Source organism: Rhinolophus sinicus, chromosome 7 (genome assembly GCF_057876585.1).
Source record: "Rhinolophus sinicus isolate RSI-liver-muscle chromosome 7, RSI-T2T, whole genome shotgun sequence".
Classification (NCBI taxonomy): domain Eukaryota; kingdom Metazoa; phylum Chordata; class Mammalia; order Chiroptera; family Rhinolophidae; genus Rhinolophus; species Rhinolophus sinicus.
In genome coordinates, this window is record NC_142507.1 from 14,687,566 (window position 1) to 14,713,079 (window position 25,514).

Here is a 25,514-nt window from a genome sequence, read left to right on the forward strand (position 1 = left end):
GAAGCATTGCAACATTTGTTTTAAATTCCAGAGTCTCAATATGTTCATCCACTTCTCCCTGATTATCTTCCAGTCATAGCATTTTATCATGTGGCAATTGCTTCAGGCTTCATCTGGACCTTGTGGGTTATATAGTACAGCAGAGTAGCCTCGGAGAGAAAGGTCTCTCTATCTGCCGGCTGCCCTACTGGCTGCAAAAGGGAAGAATGAGCTGCATCTTCCTAGTGCTTTCAGAGGGGAGAGAAACCATCTCAGAACCAGGCAGCTTTGGAACATTAAGGAACCACTGAAACACTCTTCAGGTAGTATTTTCTCAAAGCTCAGGTGACGGTGTACATGGTGGGTGGTCTCGCCCCTCTGTGTTCCTCCACCTCAAATACACCTTGATATATTTTTATCATCTAAGACGTCAACATTTGTAGTTACATTTTATACACCTAGTGAAAACTATATAAGCTTCCACAGGGTCATTGACCTTTTCTGAGCCAAACCCCACAGTGCTCTATAGAGGATATGCCCAAGAACATTCTAGAATAAGGTAAATTTATTTACTTGTATGAAAAGCCCCCTGAAGACCAAACACAGAAAAGTTTCCACTGCTCTTAGTTTACATTTTGAATGATAAGTTTCTCAGAAGATCCAAATTAAAAAATAAATTTCAAAGCTGTTATCATTTAAACTTTAAAAAATCTTTGCCAGGCTGTATTAGAAAATTATTTTACCTGTGGCATAAAGAATTAAATATTTCTATGTATGAATGATCTATAACTTTGTTTCTAATTATTTTTAGGACAGTAAGGCAGTTTATAGTAAAACATCTAGTTATACCTGTTTGCTTCATTTTATTATTAGGGACAGATACACAATTTGAAGAAACTTGACCCGTATCAAGCATTCAACATGTATCTTTCTTCTGAGAGTAGTATTATTAGAAAGAAGCCTCTGTTAACTTATGTCCTTGTTTATTTTGAAGTTAAATAAACTGTAAAGTAGGTTTATTTTAAACTTATGAACAGATTCTAGAGCATGTGGGCATGGAAGGCGGATGCTAATGATTATTGGCATTAAATTATTGTTCATACTATGTTGTTAAACCTCAGATCACTTTGTGAAGGCTGACAATTGATGGTTTTAGAGTATGGCATCTATGGATCACTTGACTCTCCCGTATCTCATTCAGTAGAAATTGCAATATGCATTTTGGAGAGTTAAATTTTAAGAAAAGGTGTATAGCATCTTCTAGATCAAATATAGGGAAAGTATTCCCACACCTCTTATTAAACTGTCTTTAACATATCCTTCTTGTGACATGAATACTATTATATCACAAGAAAAATAATTATTACAACCTAGCGCCTACCTCCATCAACATTGAATTTTCATAGGGAAAATCCTGTGTCTCGTGTCCTTGTTTCCTAAAGCAGTGCCTGACACTGAGTACAGAGTGAGTACAGAGTAATTGTTTGAACTAATGAATTGATTGATCCATTCATTAGTGGGTGACCCAGCTAATTCAGTAGCCAAAATTCATATGAAATCATTGGCATCTGAAAGGAGCTAAATGGCCAGATGAGGAGATTTCAGGATCTTCTGTGCCTGGGAGGCCAAATTGAGGTGGCAGATTTTTAGGAATGAAAGCATGCATATTCGTATAAAACAAATCTATGTCCTAGTGATTTATATGAATGTTGATAGTTAAGTGTTGTCACAACAATTTATTTTAAAATGTTCTGTAGCTAGCTATAGTTTGGTTATAAAACAAAATGTTAAAATCTTGCTGATTCTCCCAGGGACGGGCCACTTCAAATGTGTCATCACCACATGCGTTAGCTACACTGTGCAACAGTGGCTCTTTTTCTCTTGCCTTCATCTGAGAAAGAACCGGAGGAATTCTGAAATGTTAAAATAATGGTTTCCAGCCGACACCAAATAAATCATCATCTCTGCGGTTGCGGAGCAGTGTAGTCAAAAAAAATTTTCCTGCTTGGTAATTCTGTGGTGAATCAAAATTTGGGAGAAAAAAACTAGTAGGAAGACACATAGGGATCATTTAAGAATATAGACACTAGGTATATAGTAGGATAATTGGTTGTGATGCATTAGTGGGACTTGAAATGGACTTAGTTGTTTCAAAGAACATTTTCAAAAATAAAATAGAAGAGAAAATATCAGAGTGCCTCACACATACTAAGAGTAAATATTGTTTCATGACTTTTAGTTATATCTACATAGTCATATCTGTACATGTATATGTGTATTATATCGTACTATACACATTAGATCAAAAGTGTCAGCAAAGCATTGGTCTAGGATGATGGTAGAATATATCAACACTTTTATTTCGCAATCAGTTTGAGGTCTGCAAAGTGCCACATAGTTCATTATTCAAAACAAATCTCTTCTTGTTTAACTCTTATATCAGTCGTCTTTGCCTAGGTTACACTGCAGTAACAAATAACTCAGTGGCTTACAACTGAAACATTTATTTCTTGTTCAATCTATATGTTCACCATGAGTCATTGTCTTCATTACAGTTTCCAGATTTAAAGAGAATCTTCAATGTGGGATTTTTTTTTTTTTTGATTTTTTTTTGTAGAAATAGGAAGAGAACATAGTGGCTTATAAAGCTTCTGCTGGGAAGGGGCATGCACCATTGCTCACAGTTCATTGGCTGAAGAAAGTCCCATGACTAAGCCTGGCCTCTATGGGCGTCAATGAATAAAGCTCCCACAGACAAGAACAGTGAATATTTTTGCATACTACTACAATTTACCACAGCTCTTAAGCTATTTCCTTAAAAAATTATGTTTAAGGAATATCAAATCCTCATATTCCATGTTTGTAGAGCCTTACTGTGGTTTTGGTAAGAATTAATTTGTCTGAGCCTTTGGAGGTAAATACTGCTGGTTCTAGTCTCTAAGAACTTTGGTGTCACAAATTCATTTCTACACTTTCCTGTCACTTTGGTACAAGCAACGTATCTCTCTGAGTTCGTGGTATTGAAAGCTTTAAAACTTTCTGACACTCAGGATTCCTCATTTTTTCTTTTTCTTCAGATGCCTAATTTTTGGCCCTGTGTTACAGTTTTTAGCAACCAGAGGTGATTAAAAAGAATATTTAAACTGGACTAGGATTCAATTCCAGAAGTTTCTAGTGATACCTCTCAGAATCTGGAGATGCAGAAAGATATTGATGGGTTGTAGAATTTGAAACCCTTTAGCTACCACACTCTGGCTGGTACCAAGTGGCTCATTTTGTTTCCAGAGAATTAATGCTGTTTCCAAAAATTAGCTCTCATATGGCTCATTCAGGTAACCAGTGTTGAATATGGAAATTAGATTTTTGTTCATACAAGTTTATTACATTAGAGTTTATGAATCACGGTGGCTACGTGCCAGACTCCCTTTCAAGCTAAGCAGCCTCTTTGCTATGTTATTCCAGCTGAGTCTTTTATTTGAAGTGTTTCTTCATCTTGGCTCATTTAGCCACAAACAGAAGTTGCCCTATGGGAGATAGCATCTTATGTTTATTTACTTTATAGGATTACCACCTCTGGACTCATTGCAAGTGCAAAACATATCAGGAAAGAGAGAAATTTGATTTCAGAAAGTCAGGGCTCCCTTAACCCTGTCGTATACCTGGTTTTCCTTGGACAGTGTTCTGCAGAGCAATCAAATCACTGGGAGTAAGGAAGCCTGGTGCCTGATCGTTTTTGCTGCTTTGTTGCTGTGTGATGTTGGGCTGGTTATTTTACTTCTCTGGTTCTCTTTTCTTCTTTGTAAAACACATGTTGAGTCTCCCAAAACTCTTTCAGTTTCAGGACCCTGTTCTGTTTATGGAATTATGCAGAAGTCATATAGATTGTTCATATAGAAATAGTATGAAAATGGACAATAACACCTAAGTTTAAACCTATACTTAAGTTCTGTTAAATCACTGAAATGACAAGGTCCCCTTCCAATCACCATATGTTGAAGTCCACCAGCCCCACTCACACATGCACAGCTTTATTTTCAAATGTGTAAGGAAGCTAAGGATCATACGATATTGAGGAAAGAAAGCTTCCATTATGAAAGAGAGAAACCATAACAAAGACACAGGATAAAAAAGAGACTTGGGGGACAGGGATGGGGGGAAAGAACTGTGTTTAACACTTAGATAAGAAATTGTATTCATAAAACAAGGATGGAATGCAGTTTGTGTAAGGAATAAACAAGCGCACAAAAGAACTCTCGGAAAGTCGAAATCTAACAGTAGAAATAAAACAATCTATGATAGGGATAAAATCAAGAAAGTCTCTCATTAAATGGAACAAAAGAAAAAGTGATGGAAAATAGAAGAGCTGTATGAAAATCACAGGACCATATGTCTGACCATATTGAGAGAAATTTCAGAGAGTACCCAAAGAGATTGATAAGAATTAGTGATGAGTACACAGAAAACAAGGCAACAGAAAAGCAAGCAATTGAATGCTACCTAAATAGTGATTATGGTATAAACGATGAAAACTGATTTCACAAAACAAGTGGGAAGACGCACACATAAGAGGGAGTAACCTAAGCAAAAGACACTGTAAGAATTATGCTTAAAATATGTAAAAGGTTATCTTTAATAGAATTTGCAAGCCTTGAGGATTTCTGCCTGTGAATGTGATGCCATGTCTTCTGTGTTGCATGTTCTGATATTAATGATGATGGATTAATGATGAAGTAGTCATACAGTCCTTTTATGCAATGACTTAAAGTGACCAGCTATAGCTAGGAACCAATCTTTGGAAAAGAATACTATTTTCCCTTTTGAAAAGCCGTCTAACTCATGACAAGATCAAAACATTGCTTCTCTCTGTGCCATGTGCTGTGTTACAAATGTAGAGACACTAATGTGCTATGTTATTCATCCAATATTAAAATATGGTTATCAATTATTGCATTATGAAGCAGATGTAACATATGGTTCTCAGGCTTTATTTAGCTTCCCACCTCAGCAAACCAGAGTACCCTTTAATTCTTTTTCCTATGGTTCTCATGAGCTGTGTTTGATTATTTTAGTGCTATCCTTTAAAGTTTGGAACTGTTTCTTTTTTTTTTTTTTTAAGATTTTATTGGGGAAAGGGAACAGGACTTTATTGGGGAACAGTGTGTATTTCCGGGACCTTATTGGGAAACAGTGTGTATTTCCAGGACTTTATTGAGAAACAGTGTTTATTTCTGGGACTTTATTGGGGAACAGTGTGTTTTTGCCAGGACCCATCAGCTCCAAGTCAAGTTGTCCTTTCAATCTTAGTTTCGAGGGTGCAGCTCAGCTCCAAGTCCAGTTGTGGTTGTTCAATCTTAGTTGCATGGGGCACAGCCCACCATCCCTTGTGGGAGTCAAACCAGCAACCTTTTGGTTGAGAGCACACGCTCCAACCAACTGAGCCATCTGGCCACCGAGAGCTCAGTATCAGCTCGTTATCTTCAATCTAGTTGTGGAGGGCGCAGCTCTCTGGCCCATGTGGGAATCGAATCAGCAGTCCTGATGCCCAGAGCTCGTGCTCTAACCACCTGAGCCACCTATCCACCCCTGGAACTGTCTCTTTATTGGCTTGGATTGATGAAATATCACTTGATAACTATGCGTTTATATATTGTTGGCATTGATCTCTGTATTGTCATTACCAAGGCTTTCTGGGCTAGTCCTCTGTTATAATTTAGTTTCCACAAACTGTGGGTTCTGATTTTTGATTAAACATTCAAAATCAAATGATTTAATCAAATGCAAGAAATGATGAGTTAATGGAATTGATATCTCTTCCATGGAGTCCAATCAAATCCTGTCTGTAAAATAAATTAGCAACCTATCATCTCAGAAATTACAAATTCAGTTGCATGGTTTTCTATTTTAATTAAGGAGTTGAAATAACTTTCAATTATGAATTGATTTCTCTCTTTTAGAAGTGTTTAGGCTGTTTAACATTGACTGGCTTTCTCTTTAAGATCTAGTTCTCTTCTGAGCCACTTTTGTTCCTTAGAGAGTGTTCGCACAGAGAATACAAAGCGTGTAAAGTTATAGTTACTTTCAAAGTGAGAAGGTGGTTCTGGTTTCCCATTCCCTGACCAGCAAATCACTTATGGTAACCCTAAACTAAAATCTAAATTAGGCAAATATGGAAAGTATGAAAGCAAATGGAAAACTTATTTAATTCTCACACGAGGAAAGTACAGTGGTATATACATTTTACAGGTAAAGACCCCAGGGTTAAATAAATTGGCCAGAGTTGCCAGACCAGTGGAAGTTGGCAGGGCCTGGGATCTGAGTCACACAACGTAGCAAAACCAATCAGGAGGCTATTGCAGCAAAGCATGTGACAACTGAAGAGGGCTTGAACTATGCCGTATTTACCCAGGCTCAAATTCATGAAGAAATCTACTCCAGTGATGTGGTCATTGTTTGTGAGGTCTGCTTGAACCTGAAATCTATGTAATTTTACTAACAGTTGTCACCCCAATAAATTAAAAAAAATAAAAAATAAAAAATTTAAATGATAGCTTTTTAAAAATATGCGTTGACATTATTTCCATGGTACCAACCTGGGGATCTCTCTCAGTTTTAAGGAAAAAAAAAAAAAAAGCTCAATCATAGACTTCTCTGAGTAAAATACTACATGAATGTGGTTTGGCTTCTTATCCAAAGAAGCATTTACAAATCACTCACTTGATCAAGTGAATCTCCTAATGGAATTAGCTTAGAAGTCACCTTCTATAGACAAAGCTTTGTTTGGATCACGCAATTGCAGAGATGAACTGACTGCTAAAGATTCAACTGGAAAATGGCTCGTGGAGTTATGCTCTGGGGTTTGGAGATATATTTCGTCATGTTCATACTAGTTTTGCTCTGATTCCATGCCAGTGATGGAGAATGTTATAACCATTCAGCATTACTTGGTTTTACATTGCCATAACATTTAATGTGTTGAGAAAAAGTGCTTGAACAGTGCATATCTCTGCTACCAGGAAATTAAATGAAGTTTTAAGTCAACTGCCATGCTGATAGAGCCAAAACATTTCAAGAGTAAAGGCCTCATTTATAACCGGCAAAGTTGACACACTTTTCTAGAGTGGTACCAAAGTTGCCAAAGAGCAGATCATTGAATCGTTGAGAGACTGAAAAGTGACATTTTTATCCAGGGATTCTTTGTGAGACAGAGGTTGTGTGAACACCATATGCCAATCACACAGCATCAGTGGATGCACAGTTATAGGACTTGGGGGAACAAGGGGAGGGAATGAAGGTGAAGCCAGAGTACAAGGGAGATTACTTACGGTGATGAATTACATCATCTTTCTAGACAGAGTTGGATTATGTTCATCCTGAAAAGAGATTACAGTAAGTCTGATTCTTGCAGTAAACAGATATTAAGCAGATCATTTATGTTCAACATATGAATTGAGAGTCCTAAAGAATATGTGATTTATCATATACTTGGAGGGAAAAATGAACCTGTTCCCTAACTGCACGAGACACCCTGGGATTGTGTGAGTGAATCTTATGTTTTGTGAGACAGTCCTATGTTATAATTAGTGCTATCCACCCAGTAAAGTCCCTCAGCTAAATCCTCTACTTTTTCAATTACCACTGATAAGACTGTGTGGTGTGTATAACAGATTTTCACTGAATGTTTTGAGATTTTAAAAAAGGCCCTGTGGCTCCCAGGCCCGCAAACAACTTCTTAGGGTTGAAGATTGGTCATGTCTGTTTCTAGAAGTTCCTCCCCTCCCAGTTAGTCCTGCATTGTCCTTCTCACAGACTTTCAACTTACCATGATGTGGTATTACTATTTTAGCCCCTGTCCTTCCACTTCCTTTCTTCATTTCTCTTGCTTCTTAACCCTAAACCCCCAAATTTATGTTTGTATCTTGTGCAGAGAAATTTCATTATCTTTTACACCAGGTTGTGCCCAGAGAACCGTATCATAACCAAAACTACCCAGTGAAGGGTTCTTCTAAATGAAGGTAGTTCTTTCCCTGAGAAGGTCAGCTCTTTGCATAGAGTCTTTGCTGTCTCACCTGAAGTTCTCAAATCCAGGTATATCCGGGCATCTAAGAACCTCATTTAGCTAATAATTGAAAGGATGGAGAGATTCTTCCTTCAAACCCGAGCAACTCCATGAAAGGTAGAGATGAGCAGGGAGGGTTGACAAATGAAAACATTCAGGCAGAGAATGGGCAAGCAAAGCCACTTAGTGCAACTGCTTAGAAGATATGAATATCAGGGAAAACTAATCCTGCTCTGTGTGCCAGCTCCTTTCAAATACTCTAGCCCGAACTGTAAACCTCTAAGGTGTATTTAGTATTCTCTTTTTCAGATAAAACTGAGCACCTACATAGCTAGTGTACTGGATTTATGTGCAGAAATGTAACTTTATTTCTCTAAACTGAACTCAAATTTCTCATGAGTCCCTATTTCTTCTGATGGCAGAAAGCACTGAGTATTTCCAGTGAGAAGTAGTTCAGTCACTTCTAGTTTAAAACTTAGTCTCCTTTGTGTAAATATTAAATGAGATTTTAGATTTTCCTTTCTCCTTCTTTTCTGTTGACCTGGTGAGTCCTATGGTGCAGATGTTCACGTTGGTCATCTTTGGCTTTCCGGGGTACCTCCTGGCTAAGGTTTTCGGCGTGGTCCTCCAAGGTTGCGTGTGCTACTGAAGTGCCCGAATTGATTTGAACTCCCACCTCAGTTCCCGGCAAATCAATGTATGTGGTTCTGTGCTTCCTTGGCCCCACCAGGGATCTCACCGAGGATGCTGGTACCCAAGAGTCAGCCATGTTCTCCATCCGCTCTTCCCCTTTTGGGATCTTCCATCCATTGGAAGAGGTCCCCTCTTCCCAGTATCCCAAAGAGCACGTTGATTCTCAATTATCGACATTCATGGGGACATTGTCAGTATCCTCATGCCCACACTGGAGCCCAGGAAGAGTGGAGGAATAGAGAGTGTTTGAGGAATACAGTTCTAAGGGGCACTAGGGAGCAAATTCCATTTTCCAGTTAAGTCAAGCTTCTAAAGTCAAGGAAAAGTTAAGCACAGCAGATGCAGGAGTTCTTTGCTCAACAATAAACTTTGTTCAAACGGTCAGTATTAGAATCAGGCACTGCCATGCTCGTCAGCTGTGTAGTTTCTGAAATCAAAAACTTTTAATCAACACACACTTTTATTTTTCCTGAATTGGTATGCATGTATAAAGGTTTCTCGCCACTTACTTCTGAGGTTGTTGCAATAACCAGGACTCCTAGCCTAGAACAATCAAAGGAAAAATGGAAAAGAAGAAATTACTTTTACAAGTGTATTTTGCTGTGGAAAGGGCTGGACTTTTAATGTCTATGGGGACGATGTGTGATAGGTCCCTAGCCAAATCTCTTACCTCTTTATTTAACTAAAGGTGTAGCATAAAGACGAACTTCACTTATTATTAGAGACCAAATATTTTGTGTTGACCCATGCTTTTCAACTTTAGATGCTTCTTTTTAACCAAAGAAAAATGTCTTAAATGTCTTTTCTAGTTTATAGTCATTTTATGTACTTAGATTCTTCTCCACTGTTTGCTTCCATATAAATTTGGACGGTACTTGACACTGCATAAACTTCAAGACGTGTCCCCCAACTTGTATGGAAGAAATTGTGAGCAGTGATGCAGTGGTTTATGCATAGAACTTGGGTTTAATCCCCGAGAACCTTTGTAAAATCTAATTTGTATAATTTTCGAGATGTGTCCTTATAGTCTCTCAAATAGTGAAGAGGATATTTGAGAAAGTGTATATTGTTTGAGTGGTATTAAGAGGAGTATGAACCATAGTTCTTGTTTATTTGTTTGTTTGTTTTTGTTTTAGGGACCCATCATTGCTTCAGGACCTATCTCTTTTAAGCTTTGGCACTTGTTCACCCCCAGCAAACATTGGGCACCTTATCCCTTCACTCAGCACTGGGACATGGGTACTTAATTTTCGAAGTCACAGAGCATGAGAGAGACAAATCACAGTATTTGTAGTGTCCCAGGTGTCAGCAGGCCTTTCTGGATCATTATGTTGATGTCTTTTCTCCCTAAATAATTTTTACAAATATACTCATGAAGACAGATTTCTGTTATCTGTCTTCGATGGGTCATAAGTTGAACTAGCACTATATTTTTTCCTGAAAATATGCAAAGTTGTGACATGTGCTTAATAGTTTTAAGCTTATTGCTGCCAAAATGAGTGCAGCTGTAAGAATGATGACCCTCTCGTCTTTCTAACAATAAAATGGCTTCCTATTGTGTTTCCCTCACTCTGACCATTAAGTTACCGATTGCCTGGGTTTCTGAGCTGCATCTTCCTCCCTCACCCCTCACAGAACCCTGTGAAGAATGCAGTTTCCAACCAAATGACAACATAGAGGATGAAATTAGTTGCATTAAATTAGAATATGACAAAAAGCCTTTAAAAATCTTTGTCACAATACAACATTAACCAAAACAGAGTAAAAGTAGACCAAGGAAGAGAGTTAATATGTTGAAAGGTGATGTTGTAAACTATATCACCTGCAAATTTTGAAAGGGTCGTTGATTGATAACCTGCCTACTATGGCAGTTGCTAGCTTGGGGATTCTACTCTACAATCATATGTACAAGCTCTTGTTTAATTTTGGGCTGTAAGAGAAACTGTTAACAATATTTTCTTGGCACATTCTTTTATAATATTTCTCAAAAAAGTGAGTCTCCATTGCTAACAGTTGCATTCAAGAAAATAATGCGGGAAGGACTGAAGAATAAGATACACATTTCTATGCAATGTTTCTTGTCTCCCTATTTCTGAGTGTATGTATTTAAATAGCAGCATACATTTTGCAAATTAGTATAAAGATAAATTGTCTTCTAAAAACAGAAAGCAAAGTTTTGATACCTACTTCCTTTTATTTCTATCACACCTTGGACTTATTTTTAGTTTTTTTAGTTTTTTCCCCCTGAAAGATCTGGTGTTTGTTTTTTAAGTTTAATTCCACCATGTTGGGTTATGGGAAAATAAAAGCTTCTGATAGCGTTAATCTAGCTACATAAAAGTCCATGTTGAGTATGATCATAATCTTGATTTTTTATTAGATCTGAGCTAGTAATATCTTGTGATTAATCAAACTGGGTTGCCGTGCATGTAATATGTCATCTTCACAGATGGGACAGAGAATCATCAGAGTTTTCTTGAATATTTGTTTTAATCCCTTCTAGGATAAAATAGCTTTGAATTTTTTTTTCCTTTAAATCAGATTGAGTTCACCAAATAAATGACTAGGAAGAAATTTTGAATTCGTTTTGCGAGGACTATAGATCAAAAATGAAGAAACTTGTTTTTTTTAATTCAGAATGTTTCATTAAACATGCTGCATATGTTTAACAACCTCTTGTAAATTTCACAAATATTCTATTCATTTGTAATTTAAATAAAAATCATCATAAAAGAACATAACAAAATATATTTGTGGAAATGATGTTGAGGTTTTTGTTCTCAACAACATAAAACATTTTTCAAGATTATTAGTTGCCTATTGAATGTCAACAGTAATTGAAAAATTTTTTAAATAAAAAAAAATTTTTTCAATTATAAATTACCCCTTTTCTAATGATGTAATTCCAGTCAAATCAACATCTGATAACAAGGAGCTTTACTATGGCCACTGAACTATTAATCACTACCTGACATCCAACACCCAGAGCGCAGCAAGAGCTCTCAGACACAAAATATTGACAGAATGTGTCTGTCATTTCAGCCAGCCATTTGGCCCCTACAAGCCATAATTTCTTTATAAAGTTGCTCACCAAAAGCCTGAATTGAACTGTCTACCCAGAACCACACATAGTAGACGCTCAATAAATATATTTTTATGATGATATAGGAGTCATTGAATAAAAGAATTGAAAAAAGTTGTGCAATTCATCCAATCCACTTCTAGACTGGATTAATAACCCATATGTATTAAAAGAAGAATGATTTAATGTATTTTCTTTTATCCTTTTTTTTATAGGAGACCTGGTGAGCCTCCATTGATAAAAGGCTGGCTTCCTTACTTTGGACAGGCCCTGAAATTACAAAAAGATCCCATAGGTTTCATGAAAACTCTTCAAAAGCAACATGGGGACACTTTCACTCTTCTCCTTGGAGGTAAGCTGCACTTCATATATCATAATTTCTCACTTATTCTTTAATGTCATTATATTTTTCTCTAGGCAAAATATGGAGTATTTGTATATTATTGTCTTATTTATAGAGCTAATACAAAAGAAAACTATATTCTTTAATATAGTAATCGTCACATTAAAAAATTAATTACAGAACACTCTTGAGGATACCTAGGGAACCCCACTCTCCTGCCACTGTCGCTTTGGTTTGGTTTGCCTTGGCTTCATGAATGGTTTTTAAAAAGCTAGAATGTATTAATGGACTTCATTTTGTGAAGCAGTTTTAGGTTTATAGAAAATTGATCAGATAGTACTGAGAGTTCCCATATGTCCCCTGTTTCCTTGATCATAGTTTCCCCATTATTAACATGTTATATCAACATTTCTTACAACTGATGAGCCAATATTGCCACATTATTAAACATCTGTGGTTTACATTAGGGTCCACTCTTTGTGTGGTGCCGTTCTTTGAGTTTTGACAAATGCATAATGTCATTTCTCCACCACTACAGTATCAGACAGAATAGTCTTCACTTCCCTAAAAATCCCCTGTGTTCCTCATATTCATTCCTCTTCCCTTCCACCTGAGCCCCTGGCAACCACCAATCTAGAATGTGTTTTTAATTTGAAAATGTTATTATCCTTCTACCTTCAATAAAATGTTTACAAAACAAGAGAGAGAAAAAAAAAAAAAACTACACACACAGCAAGTTTACTACATACCCCAACCTCATAGGGCTAAGAAAAGAAGCAGGAATGTTGTTAGTTCATCCTCCTTTAAGCCTCATGCTGTCCAGATGTGGCACTATCTATTGCTACATAACAAACATCCCACAAATTTAGTGCCTTAAAACAACACCTGGTCTTGCCTGAATGACTTGTGTGGCTTGAGTCATCTAGCTGCTGACTGGGGCTTGATGGTCCATGGTGGCCTTATTAACATGCCTGGCTGGACCTCCCTGACAGTATGCTTTTTCATCCTCAAGAAGACATCCTTCCATGTCAGCTAATGTTTCAAGAGAGTAAGAGGAAAAGTTGCAAGGCCTCTTGAGACCTAGGCTCAGTCAGACGTTACAAAATCTCACTTCCAGCACATTCCATCAGTCACAGCAAGTCAAAGCACAGCCTGGATTCAAAAGTAGGGAAATAGACGCCACCTCTTCCTGGGTGGAATGGCAGAGTCACATTGCAAAGGAACACATGTAGAAATAGAGCAAGAATTTATTATGGCCATCTTTGCACACAGCCTTCCTCATCAGCTTATTACCTGGATTAGCGATTCCTTTTCTTGACTTTCGTTTATCCTGTCCCTGCTCTGGAAGACTGATCTCCTCAGACTAGATTATCCACACACTCCTTCACCCTCTGACTTCCTGTTGAGTGTGCTGCTGAGAATGCAGGAAGAGGCCATGTTCCAGCCTGGCATCTCTCACCGGCCTCTGGTAACACAGTTTAATCTCCTTCCTAAGAAAATTGAAGGCATCAGGTATGATCGCACTCAGATCCCCACACACCTACCAAATGTGCCATCTCTCACAACTGCCCTTACCACCTTTTCTCCAATTTCAAAGATGATTCAAGACAATCCATTTACCTGTCTCTGTGACCCTTACTTCCTGCTTCCTCTAGGCTGACATTTTATTATTTATTCCTCTAATGCATGTATCTTCATTTTCTTTTCTCTTTTGGGTCCTTAACCTTAGGTTATATCAATGCTTAAGCATCTCCTGTATTTTCCTTCTAGTTATAATATTACACTTTTCACTTTTTCTTCTCTTTGACATCTAGAGTTTTCAAGAGAGTTACCTGTATTTGCTGCCTCTAGTTGTTTATCTCCTAGGTCCTCCTAACTGTAACCAGCTTCTGCCTTGCTGAGGTCAGTAATGGGTCCTCACCTGACTAGACCTGTCTACCTGTCTACAATGCTGATCCCTTATTCCTTCTTGAAACCCTCTATCCCTTCACTCTCTTGATGCTGCAGCGTCTGGTTCTTTCATCGACCATGGGTGTTCCTCATCTGGGTCATCGTTCTACGTGCTTCTTTTCTTTGCTCAGCTCCCATCATTTTCCTCTAACCAGACTTAGAATTTTATGTTCCTTTCCTAAAGCATTTAGGTAATTTCTTCTTACTGTAATTACTTTGTTGAGTATCAAAAGCTACCTTTTGCATGTAGAGTGACTTCACTGCAGCGCTACCATTTTAAGGTAATTAGGAAACAAAATGACCCAACTGGATGAAATTGTCAGCATAGTTGAGTTCTCACAAGAGCAGGCTGTATTTGCTTCATCACAACTTCCTCCTTTGCCTGGCAGCTGGCAAGTCTCTTCCAAAAGTAATTGTGTGCACTATGATTTTAGAAACGTTGGAGGGAAAAAAATCATGCGTCTTAGAAAGAGAGAAATTGTAGTATATAACAAAACCTTTACAAGGGTTCCCAAGATCTGGGCTTCACCTCTCCAGCCTCATCTCTTGCTACTGCTTGCCTTGTGCTTAATGCACCATTAATGCACCCAATTGTTTGAAATTTCCTCCTCACACCCTATGGCCTTTGGTGCCTCTGTGTTTTCTCTTGTTTGTTTTTTTTTTGTTTTTTTCCTGCTGGAATATTGTACTTCTCTTTTTAAGTCGTCCTCAAAAGATGACCGACATGGACTCATCTTCTGAGACCGTAGTCATATAGTACTTTCCGCTCCCCATGTTATATTGATGCTTCTTCTCCAGGCTCCAATTACTCCCAGTATCACTTCTGTCATAGCATTTAAGAAATTGTGAATTTAATGCTAATTCACTTGTCTATTTCCCTTCATTATTTTCTAGCTCCTCTATTGCCATCGTTTAGTCCAGAGCTTGGCACTGATTGAGTCACAACAAATATTTGATCGGAATTTCCCAATACCTTAGCGCTGATGAAATACTGTTATACAAATAGAGGTCTTAGCTGGTACTTATATTCTAAGTGGTTTCATAATATAAAACTATAATCTTCACTTTAACAGTCACTCTTACTTTAAAAAAATTAAACCTTAAGTTCTAATGAATGAGTAGATACAACAAATTATTGGAATTTTTAGTTTTCCTTTTTAAATACATTACACAGAAGTAACCTACGATGATTAAGCAGAAACTTGGGGCAAATGTGAATAATTGTATTCATTTTTCAAAAAACAACTAATTTCTGCTGATACTTGATATCTTAGTCTTAGATACTGTGAAGCTTGCTGAATTTCTAATGTGTAAATAATTTGACCATGGTTATATTTTTGAACTCAGCAGTAGACAACCACAGTTAAATATACTACTTCTCTTTGGCTTCTTACTAGAGTTTGGATAAATTCCTGTCAAGATATCCTATTAATGTGTATGGTTCTAATGATCAGTTTGTGAAATAGCTCATTTGGAACCTGTGAAGTGAGGAACACAGAGTCTCCCACCCTTGTCCCATAACGTGATGGCAGTGAGTGTATGTTCTTACATGATGAGCAAATGATTATCATCCCAAAAGGTCTCAAGGGACATGGATGTCATCTTTATAAAGAAATTTAAAAGTACATCTTTTCATGAGAAACCACGTAAATTCGTGACCTGTCGCAGAAAATAGTTCTCTAATGGGTTTTGTGTGGTGGTGCAGCCAAATCACTTTCCCTAGATGTCATCCCAGTGAAGCACCACTGTACGTCATTGTCAACAGCTAGTGAAGTCTCTCTACTAAGAGGGAGAGTATGTAATGTGGTCATCCTCATAAAATAAAAAGTTAGTTCATAGTCCACTCCTCCAACTAATATTTTCAACTTGAGATTTAAAAAAAAAAAAAATTCTAATGAAGAACCAGCTATACATGGAGATTAAAAGCTTATAATTACGGAAAATTTATTTAATATTCAAATTTATCTCATATTTGTTGACTGGACATTTCTATTCCAAATAGTCAAATAGTTGTCCTGAATTCCCATGGATATGTGTCTGTAAAGTACCAACTGTCTGAAATGAAAACATCAAAGTTCAATTTATAATAGTCCAGGTGTCAAACTTCTTATATATATATGAGATGTCCATGTGGAAGACCGAATTTGTTTTCTTTAACATTTACTGACATACTTTGCATCATGTAGCTTCATTTGCTGAGGGAAGCAGTTTTGAAGGAAGTGAGAAGGCTGGTGAGTTAGTAAAGGATCGTGTACAGGTTACATAGGAATGCTCGAGTTAATATCAGGCCCTTAAGCTCCTAAAAAGGGAAGAGAATGAAATTATTGGCAAAGAAGACATTACAAATCTTGACCCTATTTCAAATTCAAATTTACTGCTGAAAAGGATGAATATATGTGTACATATACATATATATATATATATATCAGAAGTAAGCCCCATTTTGACATTTATTTTAGACAAATGCAAACTCTGAAATTCTTTCAATCAATATTTTATATCAACTGCTGACAGCATTCTTTTTTCATTTGAAAACATGGCAAAGGATATTGTTCCTGCCTGTGATCTTTGTGAAATAGGAAACTTGCCTGTTGACACTTGGCATTCATTTACATAAAATCACACTGGAGGAAAAGTTAATTTTGCTCCAAGGATACATGGCCTTCAGAATAACTTTTCAGATCTCCTTTGTTAAGAAATTTAAATTCATTTTATGAATGTATATGTGTTTTCCTAACTGTCTGATTAAAGATTACAAAGAACTCTGGTTTGCATCGCACATTAGCAGATGGTAGACAGATGGTTTAAATTAATATTAATTTTGGAAAACTTAGCTTAAATTGTTTATACTGAAGATTAGAAGTTGGAAAGCCAGCTAACATCTCCAGGGTTATTAGTACTTCCAAACCCACTTGAAAAGCAAAATCCAGAAAATCAAAACATCTACTTTTAAAGCAATCCACATCTTACTCAGAAAGATAGTAGATAAAACACAATGCCTTGCTGTGGAAGAAAATTAAAATAAGAATGAGAAAGAGAAAACACAGATCCTACAATGTAAAGAGCCTTGAAATGAATGAGAATTTTACCTATAAACAGATTGCTCTAAACTGAACAGTAATGATTTTTAAAGCAAAGAGCCTATATGCAATAACTGCTTGTTTTTATAATTATTAATAATTGTTACAAACCAAAATCAATTTTTCCACATTTAACTTATATTCCTTTTATTTGAAATTAACCTTATAGTTTCTTACAGTATCCTCACCCCCAAAGAGAGATAGAAAAAGAAAGAGAGAAGGAATATATAGAGAGTGACAAAAAAATGCATACACATTTTAAGAAAGGAAAAAACTGTATTAAAATTGTGATACTCAATATATACTGATAACAAAAGATGAATACAAGTCACATTTGACTTCTGCAATTACAAGAGGTGCTCAAAGTGGTTACCATCAGCATCCGGACACTTCTGATTATGGCGAACTACTGTTGAGCAACGTTGACCAAAGTGTTAACATTTCTTAAAATGTGTGTACATTTCATTGGTAAATTAAAGACAAAACCTCTAATGTGCATACAGATTCTCCTTCAGCAGGCCAGTGGTCAGTAGCTTGTGTTGTCATGACCGAATACAGTTTTGCCTTTCCACTTAGATTTTGATGAATGTAGAAAGTGCGTAGGAAAAATTAAAGATATTCTCTAAAAGTTGTGTTCTACAAGCTGAACCTTTTATACATTCTCTGAACTTTAGTGACACATTTAAAATAACTCTAAAGATATTGAGTAAAATCCTTTCATGTAGTGAAAGGAGAAACATGTGACACACCCACCACCTGTAAAAATACACAGCTTTGCCTGAAATTGTCATTTGCAAAATAAGAGAATTAACTATTTTTTTCAATTATTTGTCAGACATATGCTGGAAATTGTAATTAATTAAGATGCTATGGGAAAGCAGGTGTCATAAAATATGCCCAAATGCAGTTGAGTCCTTTTTCCTCTCCCCAGGGGGCGGGAAAACATGAGTTTATTTTGTAGATGCAGCTTTGGGATCAGGCCAGAATGAGTAGTCATTTCTAGCTTTACCCTCATTCCTAGATTCCCACTTTATTAAAGTTCTGTGATGCTGTTGTAGTTATCATAAATAACAAGAAGTTATTCATCTAAGAAAGCTCCCGGCATATACATGCACACACACAGAGGAATGATGAGGTGAAGAGGAAAGTGTACATGATCCTAAATAATTAATGTCTAATTATATATTGTTTTTCTAGAGAACAATAAATAGGCATTAAAGTGTAGCAGCATCTAAACGTCATGTGTGTTCTTGGAAAGGAAAGACATATTAGGTGCTATTATTGAATACTGTCTCCATCATACGTATAATTAGAAGGAGTATAATTAAATCAGTACTCTAGTGGGAGAAAAATTCGCACTTTGTTCAGAAAGGAAAGTGCATGGGGAGTGAGTGACTTCTTGCCACTATACAGGCAGCAAGATCTTGGCCCTTAACCTCTCTTGACTTTCTTCAGCTTTTTAAACTGTAAATGCCTGGGGAGGGGGCAAGGAAGGAGGAGGAGGTAGGAACTCTCAAAGGTTCCTTCCGGTTTTGAGAGGCAGACTCTAGGATGACTGTTCCTCACTGTGCCTTCTTATAAGAAACACTTGAGGCCCTTGTCAAAAATAGAAACTTGTAGTCCCACTTCCAACCCTTATGAATCTAGAGGCAGGAGTCAGTATTTTTAACCAGCACCCTAAGTCTTTCAATCGGGTAAGGTTGGACAACACTGATATATGAGAAGACCAAATGTCACCACCTCTAAGAACACTTTCTGATAACTCCTGAAAGCAGAGTGAAGCAAATTCCACTCTCTGCATCCCTGACGTTGTGTTCACACCTCTGCTATATCACTATCCATATGATACAATGTTTTCTTTGCATCTTTTGCCTCAAGAGGAAAGAGATCCAACCAAATGTCTATATCTCAATAAATTTTGAATGAATACATGAATGAATGAATGAATGAATGAATGAATGAATGAATGAATGAACAGTTTCTAATTGGGAATCCTATTTCAGTTACAAATCAGAACGTGACCTTGGACATTTTACTAAATCTCCCTGAGCCACTATTTTCTCATCTATAAAAATGAAAATGCTGGCATTTGTGGTTTGTTATTAGAGTTGAATTAGGCATTCATTTGTGAGTACCTACTTCATACCACATCTTCATTTATTTGAGTTAAAATGATTGTATCCAACCAAAGCTAAGATGATACCAAGTATGAAAAAACTCTTCATGAAGTGTAAATAAATAATCAATAATGGAATGGCATCTTACCAATTTGATTTGTTTGTTTGTGTTCTGTTTGTGTTATTGGAGAACAAGTATGAAAAGTGTTTAAGTCAGGGGATTGTGAGAATATTTAAAGGGTAATTTAAATATTTGGGTACTTAGTTAAAATAAAAATTTGAAGAGTACACTATCTTTTAAAAAGGCATTAAGAATTTCAAGCTTCTAGAGTTTATCCCATCATTTTCCATTTTAAAAAGAAACATGTGTGAATGAAATGGATTTTTATTGAGCTTTGCACCTTTCCAGATAGTAGACATTAAGATCTTTGTAATTTTAATTAAAATTGTTTCAAATTGTGGGTGTGGGCTGTTTGTTTTGCTACCAAATGAGCTCATATTCTCATTTCTTTTAGGAAAGTACATAACGTTTATTCTGGATCCTTACCAGTACCCATTCGTGATGAAAAATCACAAATTAAGCTTTAAAATGTTTACTAAGAATATAATAAGGAAAGCATTTTCCATCCAAAAGTTCATGACCAGTGAGCTGAACAATGAACTTCGTGACTGCTATCAATTTTTACAAGGGAAATCGTTGGACATACTGATGGACAACATGATGCAGAATCTACAAGAAGTCTTTGAACACCAACTATTTAAAACCACAAATTGGGACGTGACACACCTGTTGACATTCTGCACCTCAGCTGTATTTGAGGCTACATTTACAACCATATATGGAAAATTCCTTGGTGCTGATAGGAAAAAACTTATCACTGAACTTAAAGAAGATTTTTTAAAATTTGATAACAAATTCGCACATTTAATCTCAGACATACCTATTGAGCTTCTAGGAAATACCAAGTCTATTCAGAAGAAACTCATAAAATGCTTGACATCAGAAAAGTTAGCTAAAATACAGGGATGGTCAGAAGTTGTTCAAATGAGGCAAGATATCCTGCAGAAATACTATACATCCAAGGACGTTGAAATAGGAGGTAAGAAATTTCTGAAGGATTACTTATTTAAAACAGAATAATTTACATTAGACCTTTGAAATAAAAAGACAAAATGGCGACCTTGAAAATTTTTATGCTCTTTCTAATTGGCTAATGATAAAATGTTTTACTCTGAAACAACCCTCTGTGGTAATTGATTCTTTTTTCCTTTTTTTTTTTTTTTTTTTTTTTTGCTGAGGTGGTAAAACAAGATACTTAATGGTGATAATGAGAAAGAGTATAACTAAGCTGCATTTACTCCTCTTATCTCATCCCCCACCTTCCCACCTCCCTCCCCCCCCCCACACACACACATTACATTTTAAACTATTCTCATTAAGCAGAAAATTAGACTTCAGAAGCCTATTGGTCCTCATTAGCATGCACTGATCCTTGGCTGGGTCTGTGTCCTAACATCTTTTAATTAGCACACTGCAAATCTAATCAGTGTAATAAATGCTATTAATCTTCCTTTTCACTTATTTTCTCCCAGCACATCATTTAGGCTTTCTCTGGGCCTCTGTGGCGAACACTATTCCAGCCATGTTCTGGGCGATGTATTACCTTCTACGGCACCCAGAAGCTATGGCAGTGCTGCGTGACGAAATTGACCATTTGCTGCAGTCAACAGGTCAAAAGCAAGGGTCTGGATTTTCCATCCACCTCACCAGAGAACAATTGGACAACCTGGTCTACCTAGGTAATTTATTTTTATCTGTTATGAGGAAAAGAAGGTTACTTCTCTGCAAACTCAGTTTATCACTCAAAGCTGTTTACCAAGAGGTGGAGGACACAGCTGCCTAATTGACATAATAACACCCATTTACATCAATTATAAATTATGTAGTTTATAGCTGTAGATACTCTCATTGCATGTAAACATTAAGGCCTAGGCAATTAACTATGCAAGGTATGCAAAAGGCTAGACCAAAGCTTTGCAATTATTTGAAGAAAAAAAAAGTTTCTGCCTATTAAGTCGTTTGATTTTGAGCATCTGTTGGTGTGCTAATGCTTTCCAAACACTGCTGCTCTGTCTTGACAGGAAAAGTATTTGGGGCTTGAAAAAGAAAGTATTTCAGAAATGCAACTTATATACAAAATGTATTTATTCTACCCTAAAATGGTGTCTGTATTTTTATGCAGAGATAAGCTTGGAGTGTATGATTCTCAAAAATGTAATACAAGTGATTTCCACTGGAAGTTCATGATTTAAACACGCTTCAGGGAAAAAGGGAAGAAAAAGGAAGAGAGGGAAGAAAGGAAAAGAAAAAGCAACAACTACAAATTACTCCATGTGAAATGTCAATATTTTATAAAATATTCACTGACTCATGAGATACATCCCTGGTCACTATTTTAAGCACATTTTTGGTCCAGAGTGACTAAGTTGTTTTTCTGTTTCTCACACCTTTGTATGCCAGTGACGTGAGCTTTTGATGACAGTGGATTGCATTCTCCTTTAGTAGTTTTGATAAGACCGCTATCTTTATGTGGTGAACTTTAATTCCTAAAGTTAAATTCCATATCAACACATCATTCTCCATTCCTTCTATATTGACTTTTCATCTTGTGGTATCCTTTACTATACAATATACCAAGTTCCTTTGGACAAATGGAGGAGTAAGTCTTGATGTATCTCTGTTGCTTCACTTCTTTGACAATTTAGGTATTTTAGCCCATATTGGCCTCCATTTTTTATCTTTTAAATATCTTCCAGATTTTTTGATGGGTCCTTCTGGGTGCAAAGGCCCTACAGGTGTTGCTTAGTGCTGACCACCAGTTGGCCTTAAGAAGAATGGTTTAAGAGATTGTTCCCACTGGTTAGGATAAAACCCATCAGAGGCGATAGCAGAAAGCTTACCTTGTACTGGCAGTTGGCTAGCTTGTTCAGTCAATTAGGAAAAATGTGTAGTTTGCTGTTTTTGCCATATATTATCAAAGTAATTTTATGTTTGCTTGGAGAAAGAAAATAATCCCAATGCTATTAAAATGCTTTTTTTTTTCTTTTGAGAATTATTGGGGGACAAACGCACAAAATTTGCATAAAGTTCTGGGTAGTTGCCTTTATAGGGATACATGGAATTTTCTGAGCAGGAGATTTATGGTTCTGTGAAGATGAAGGTTGCATTCCCCATATAGTCAAGTAATTTCAATTGCATTTTATGAATCAGATGATTTATACTGGAAAGTAGAGCAAATAAACTTCAAGGAATATGTGGGGTTTTTCTTTTTTCCATAGACAGTTATTATTCCTAAAAATTTGGTTTAAATTCATCAACTCTCCTTTTACTCTCAACCTCATTGCTGAAAGAAAAGATCATTTTTAAATTGTGGTATTAAAGCAGAAAAGTTTAAATATATTTGATCAGAAGAGATGGTAAATTCCAGAGCTATAATTTGGGTCCATTTAAGTCCATAGCTAGAGCTAGAGATTTTCATCCTTGGAGCTCTCATAAATTTACAGCTCACTTACCATCAACAAATAAACAGCAACAATCCCACAATCCACCTGGGTAAAGGCAGTGCCTTCCGACATCTAGAAGGTGGACCTCTGTTCATCTCTACCTCAGTAACCAGCAGAGGCCAGGTGACGTTCATTATGAGAAGTTAATCTTCTAGAACATAGTGTGCATTTTTTCTTTCACCAGATAGACTGTTTTATGCAGAGGGAAGCAAATTTTTATGACTCAGTAACACAACAGATAACCTCTGCATCTAGTCATAGCTCAACCGTATTTCTGTACGTCAAAAGAATATGAACTATATGTGCGGAAGGCAACATTTACAGAATTAAATATTTACAGTGTACCACATGGTGTGAGTGTATGTGCTTCCTCTTCTCATCTCATTAAGAAAAGAGTTCTATGTATTCTAAGTACAATTTCTTTTCAAAGAGATAGCTTGAATTTTTATTATTATAAGAAAAAAGATCACAAGGATGAAATGAATATTGCATTTTGTTTTGTTTTGTTTTGTTTTGTTTTGTTTTGTTTTGTTTTGTTTTGTTTTGTTTTGTTTTGTTTTGTTTTGTTTTGTTTTAACCAGGTCAGAGAATTTTGTTATTAGTACAGCAAAGGGAAAATAATTTTTTTTAGAGAGAGAGATATTGCATGTCAGCATACATTTATTATCTAGCAAGGTTGAAAAGGAAAGTTAGAAAGCCATAGAAAAGGGTGTCTTATTCCTGAACAAAAATGATTTCTCTTGTTTAGAGTGATCGTAGAAGACAGAGCCCAATGGGGCATATATGGTGCGAGTCATTGGGCATATCTTATTGACATTCCTGGCTCGATTCTGTAGGCCTCGAATCTATCACATTTCCTCTGACATCAATATACACTTAATGTCAGCAAAAGTTAAAATGTGTAACATAGATTGGGCTTTTAAATATCAAGCCCAAAGCAATCATCTGTTGTAAGAGGTTGTAATGGATTTATGCTTTTATCCAATGCTCTCAAAAATCTTTCTTTAAAACCATTCTACCCTTTTCTTTTAAAGAAAAACTCAACTTTATGTTTTGTATATTTATGTAACGTGTAAGGATTCTGCTCATCATGACCTCACTAAAATGTGATATCAATTTAGTAAAGGTCTCCACAATTAAATTTAAATTAAAAATAAGTTTAAAAATATAATGAGGTTCAGATAACTGTTACTTGGGGCCTAGATCTCAACAGGAAGGGTTGTTGAATAGAACAGAAGTTTGAAAAGCTCCGAGAGAAAAGGAACAGATAACACAATGAGAGGAAAATCTCAAAGTAGAAATTTTGATAAATGGAAAGCTAATAATCTTGAGTCCTACTTCTTCAAGGTTTACACAAATAATATATGTAAATAATAAAAGTATAGGTTCAATAAATGTTATCTGTTGTTATCACCAACATGATATTTAACTTCAACGCCATCCCTAGAATGTTTATATTGTTTTCTTCATTTTCAAGTATTTGTGAACCAAGGTGGTATAAATTCAAGGCTACCTTACCCCACAGGAGGACTCTTTTTGAGTAGTACATATAGAAAGAGCAACTAACTGTACTCTAAGAAGAACGTAAGGCAAAGTGGAGTATAACTCCTGAGCCACTCAGGTGAATTGCAGGCACCCAACTTTGTTCAATTACATATCCTGAAAATGAAAAGTTGCACGTATGGTCCAAGTGAGGGATAAAAGAGGTGCTGTAAAGCGAGGGCTCTGCAAAATGTGTAATACTTTTTGGAAAGAGGAGATCGTATATTCTAGTAACTCTAGAATTAAGAGCTTAGAGTGATTCTCCAGCTACATTCTTGAAAAGACTTCTAAGCCCATTTTTTTGTGAGCAGTTGGGGTGGGGGTGGAGAAACAGAAAGGGATTATTAGTTGGAAAAAATAGTCTTTAATAACAAATAATAATGATTATTGGATATAATTCATATTAAATCTATTGATTTCAATAGTTCAGAGCAATTTTATGGACTTTATTGTTTCATGTGATCTTCACCAGGTTATGGGGGGACTAGAGCAGCTATTATTTTGTCATTATTTTTACAGATGAGAAAATTCTCAGGGTGCTAAATCTCTCGCCTAAGGTCATGGAGATAAAGGAGAGAGCTGGACTTTAATTTGGGTTTCCTGTCCACACACAGCCTTTCCCTCAGACCTGTCTGATACCAGAATCATTAGAATCCATTTTCGTTGTGCAAACTGAGAGGGGAGAGGGATTCTCTGTATCTCGATTCAACAAAGCCAGCCATGCTGTGCACATGGACGAGATCTGAAAATATGGGCTAGATGATGATCAAGGTAACTATATTTTTAATTTCAGGATGAGACAGTAAGAATGACAATATTTAATGATCATTATTTTACAATGTGGCATGCACTGTGCTAAATGCTTTACATATACTGTGTTTCCCCAAAAATAAGACCTAGCTGGACAATCAACTCTAATGCATCTTTTGGAGCAAAAATTTATATAAAACCTGGTGTTATTTTACTATAAGACTCAGTCTTATATAATATAATGTAATATAATATAAGATCCAGTCTTATATTAATTTTTGCTCCAAAAGACGCATTAGAGCTGATTGTCTGGCTAGGTCTAATTTTTGGGGAAACATGGTATTAATTTATTTCATCC

At 36.3% G+C, this 25,514-nt stretch overlaps 1 protein-coding gene across 1 annotated transcript in view; it reads left to right on the forward strand.

The window, feature by feature from the left end:
• The window catches only part of CYP7B1 (cytochrome P450 family 7 subfamily B member 1), a 167,606-nt gene that overhangs the window by 124,808 nt on the left and 17,284 nt on the right, over positions 1–25,514 (forward strand). The window contains exons 2-4 of the mRNA XM_019710701.3: positions 12,026–12,162; positions 19,816–20,400; positions 20,894–21,100. Of these exons, the coding sequence (XP_019566260.3) occupies positions 12,026–12,162; positions 19,816–20,400; positions 20,894–21,100 (929 nt within the window). The remainder of the gene's footprint in view (positions 1–12,025; positions 12,163–19,815; positions 20,401–20,893; positions 21,101–25,514) is intronic.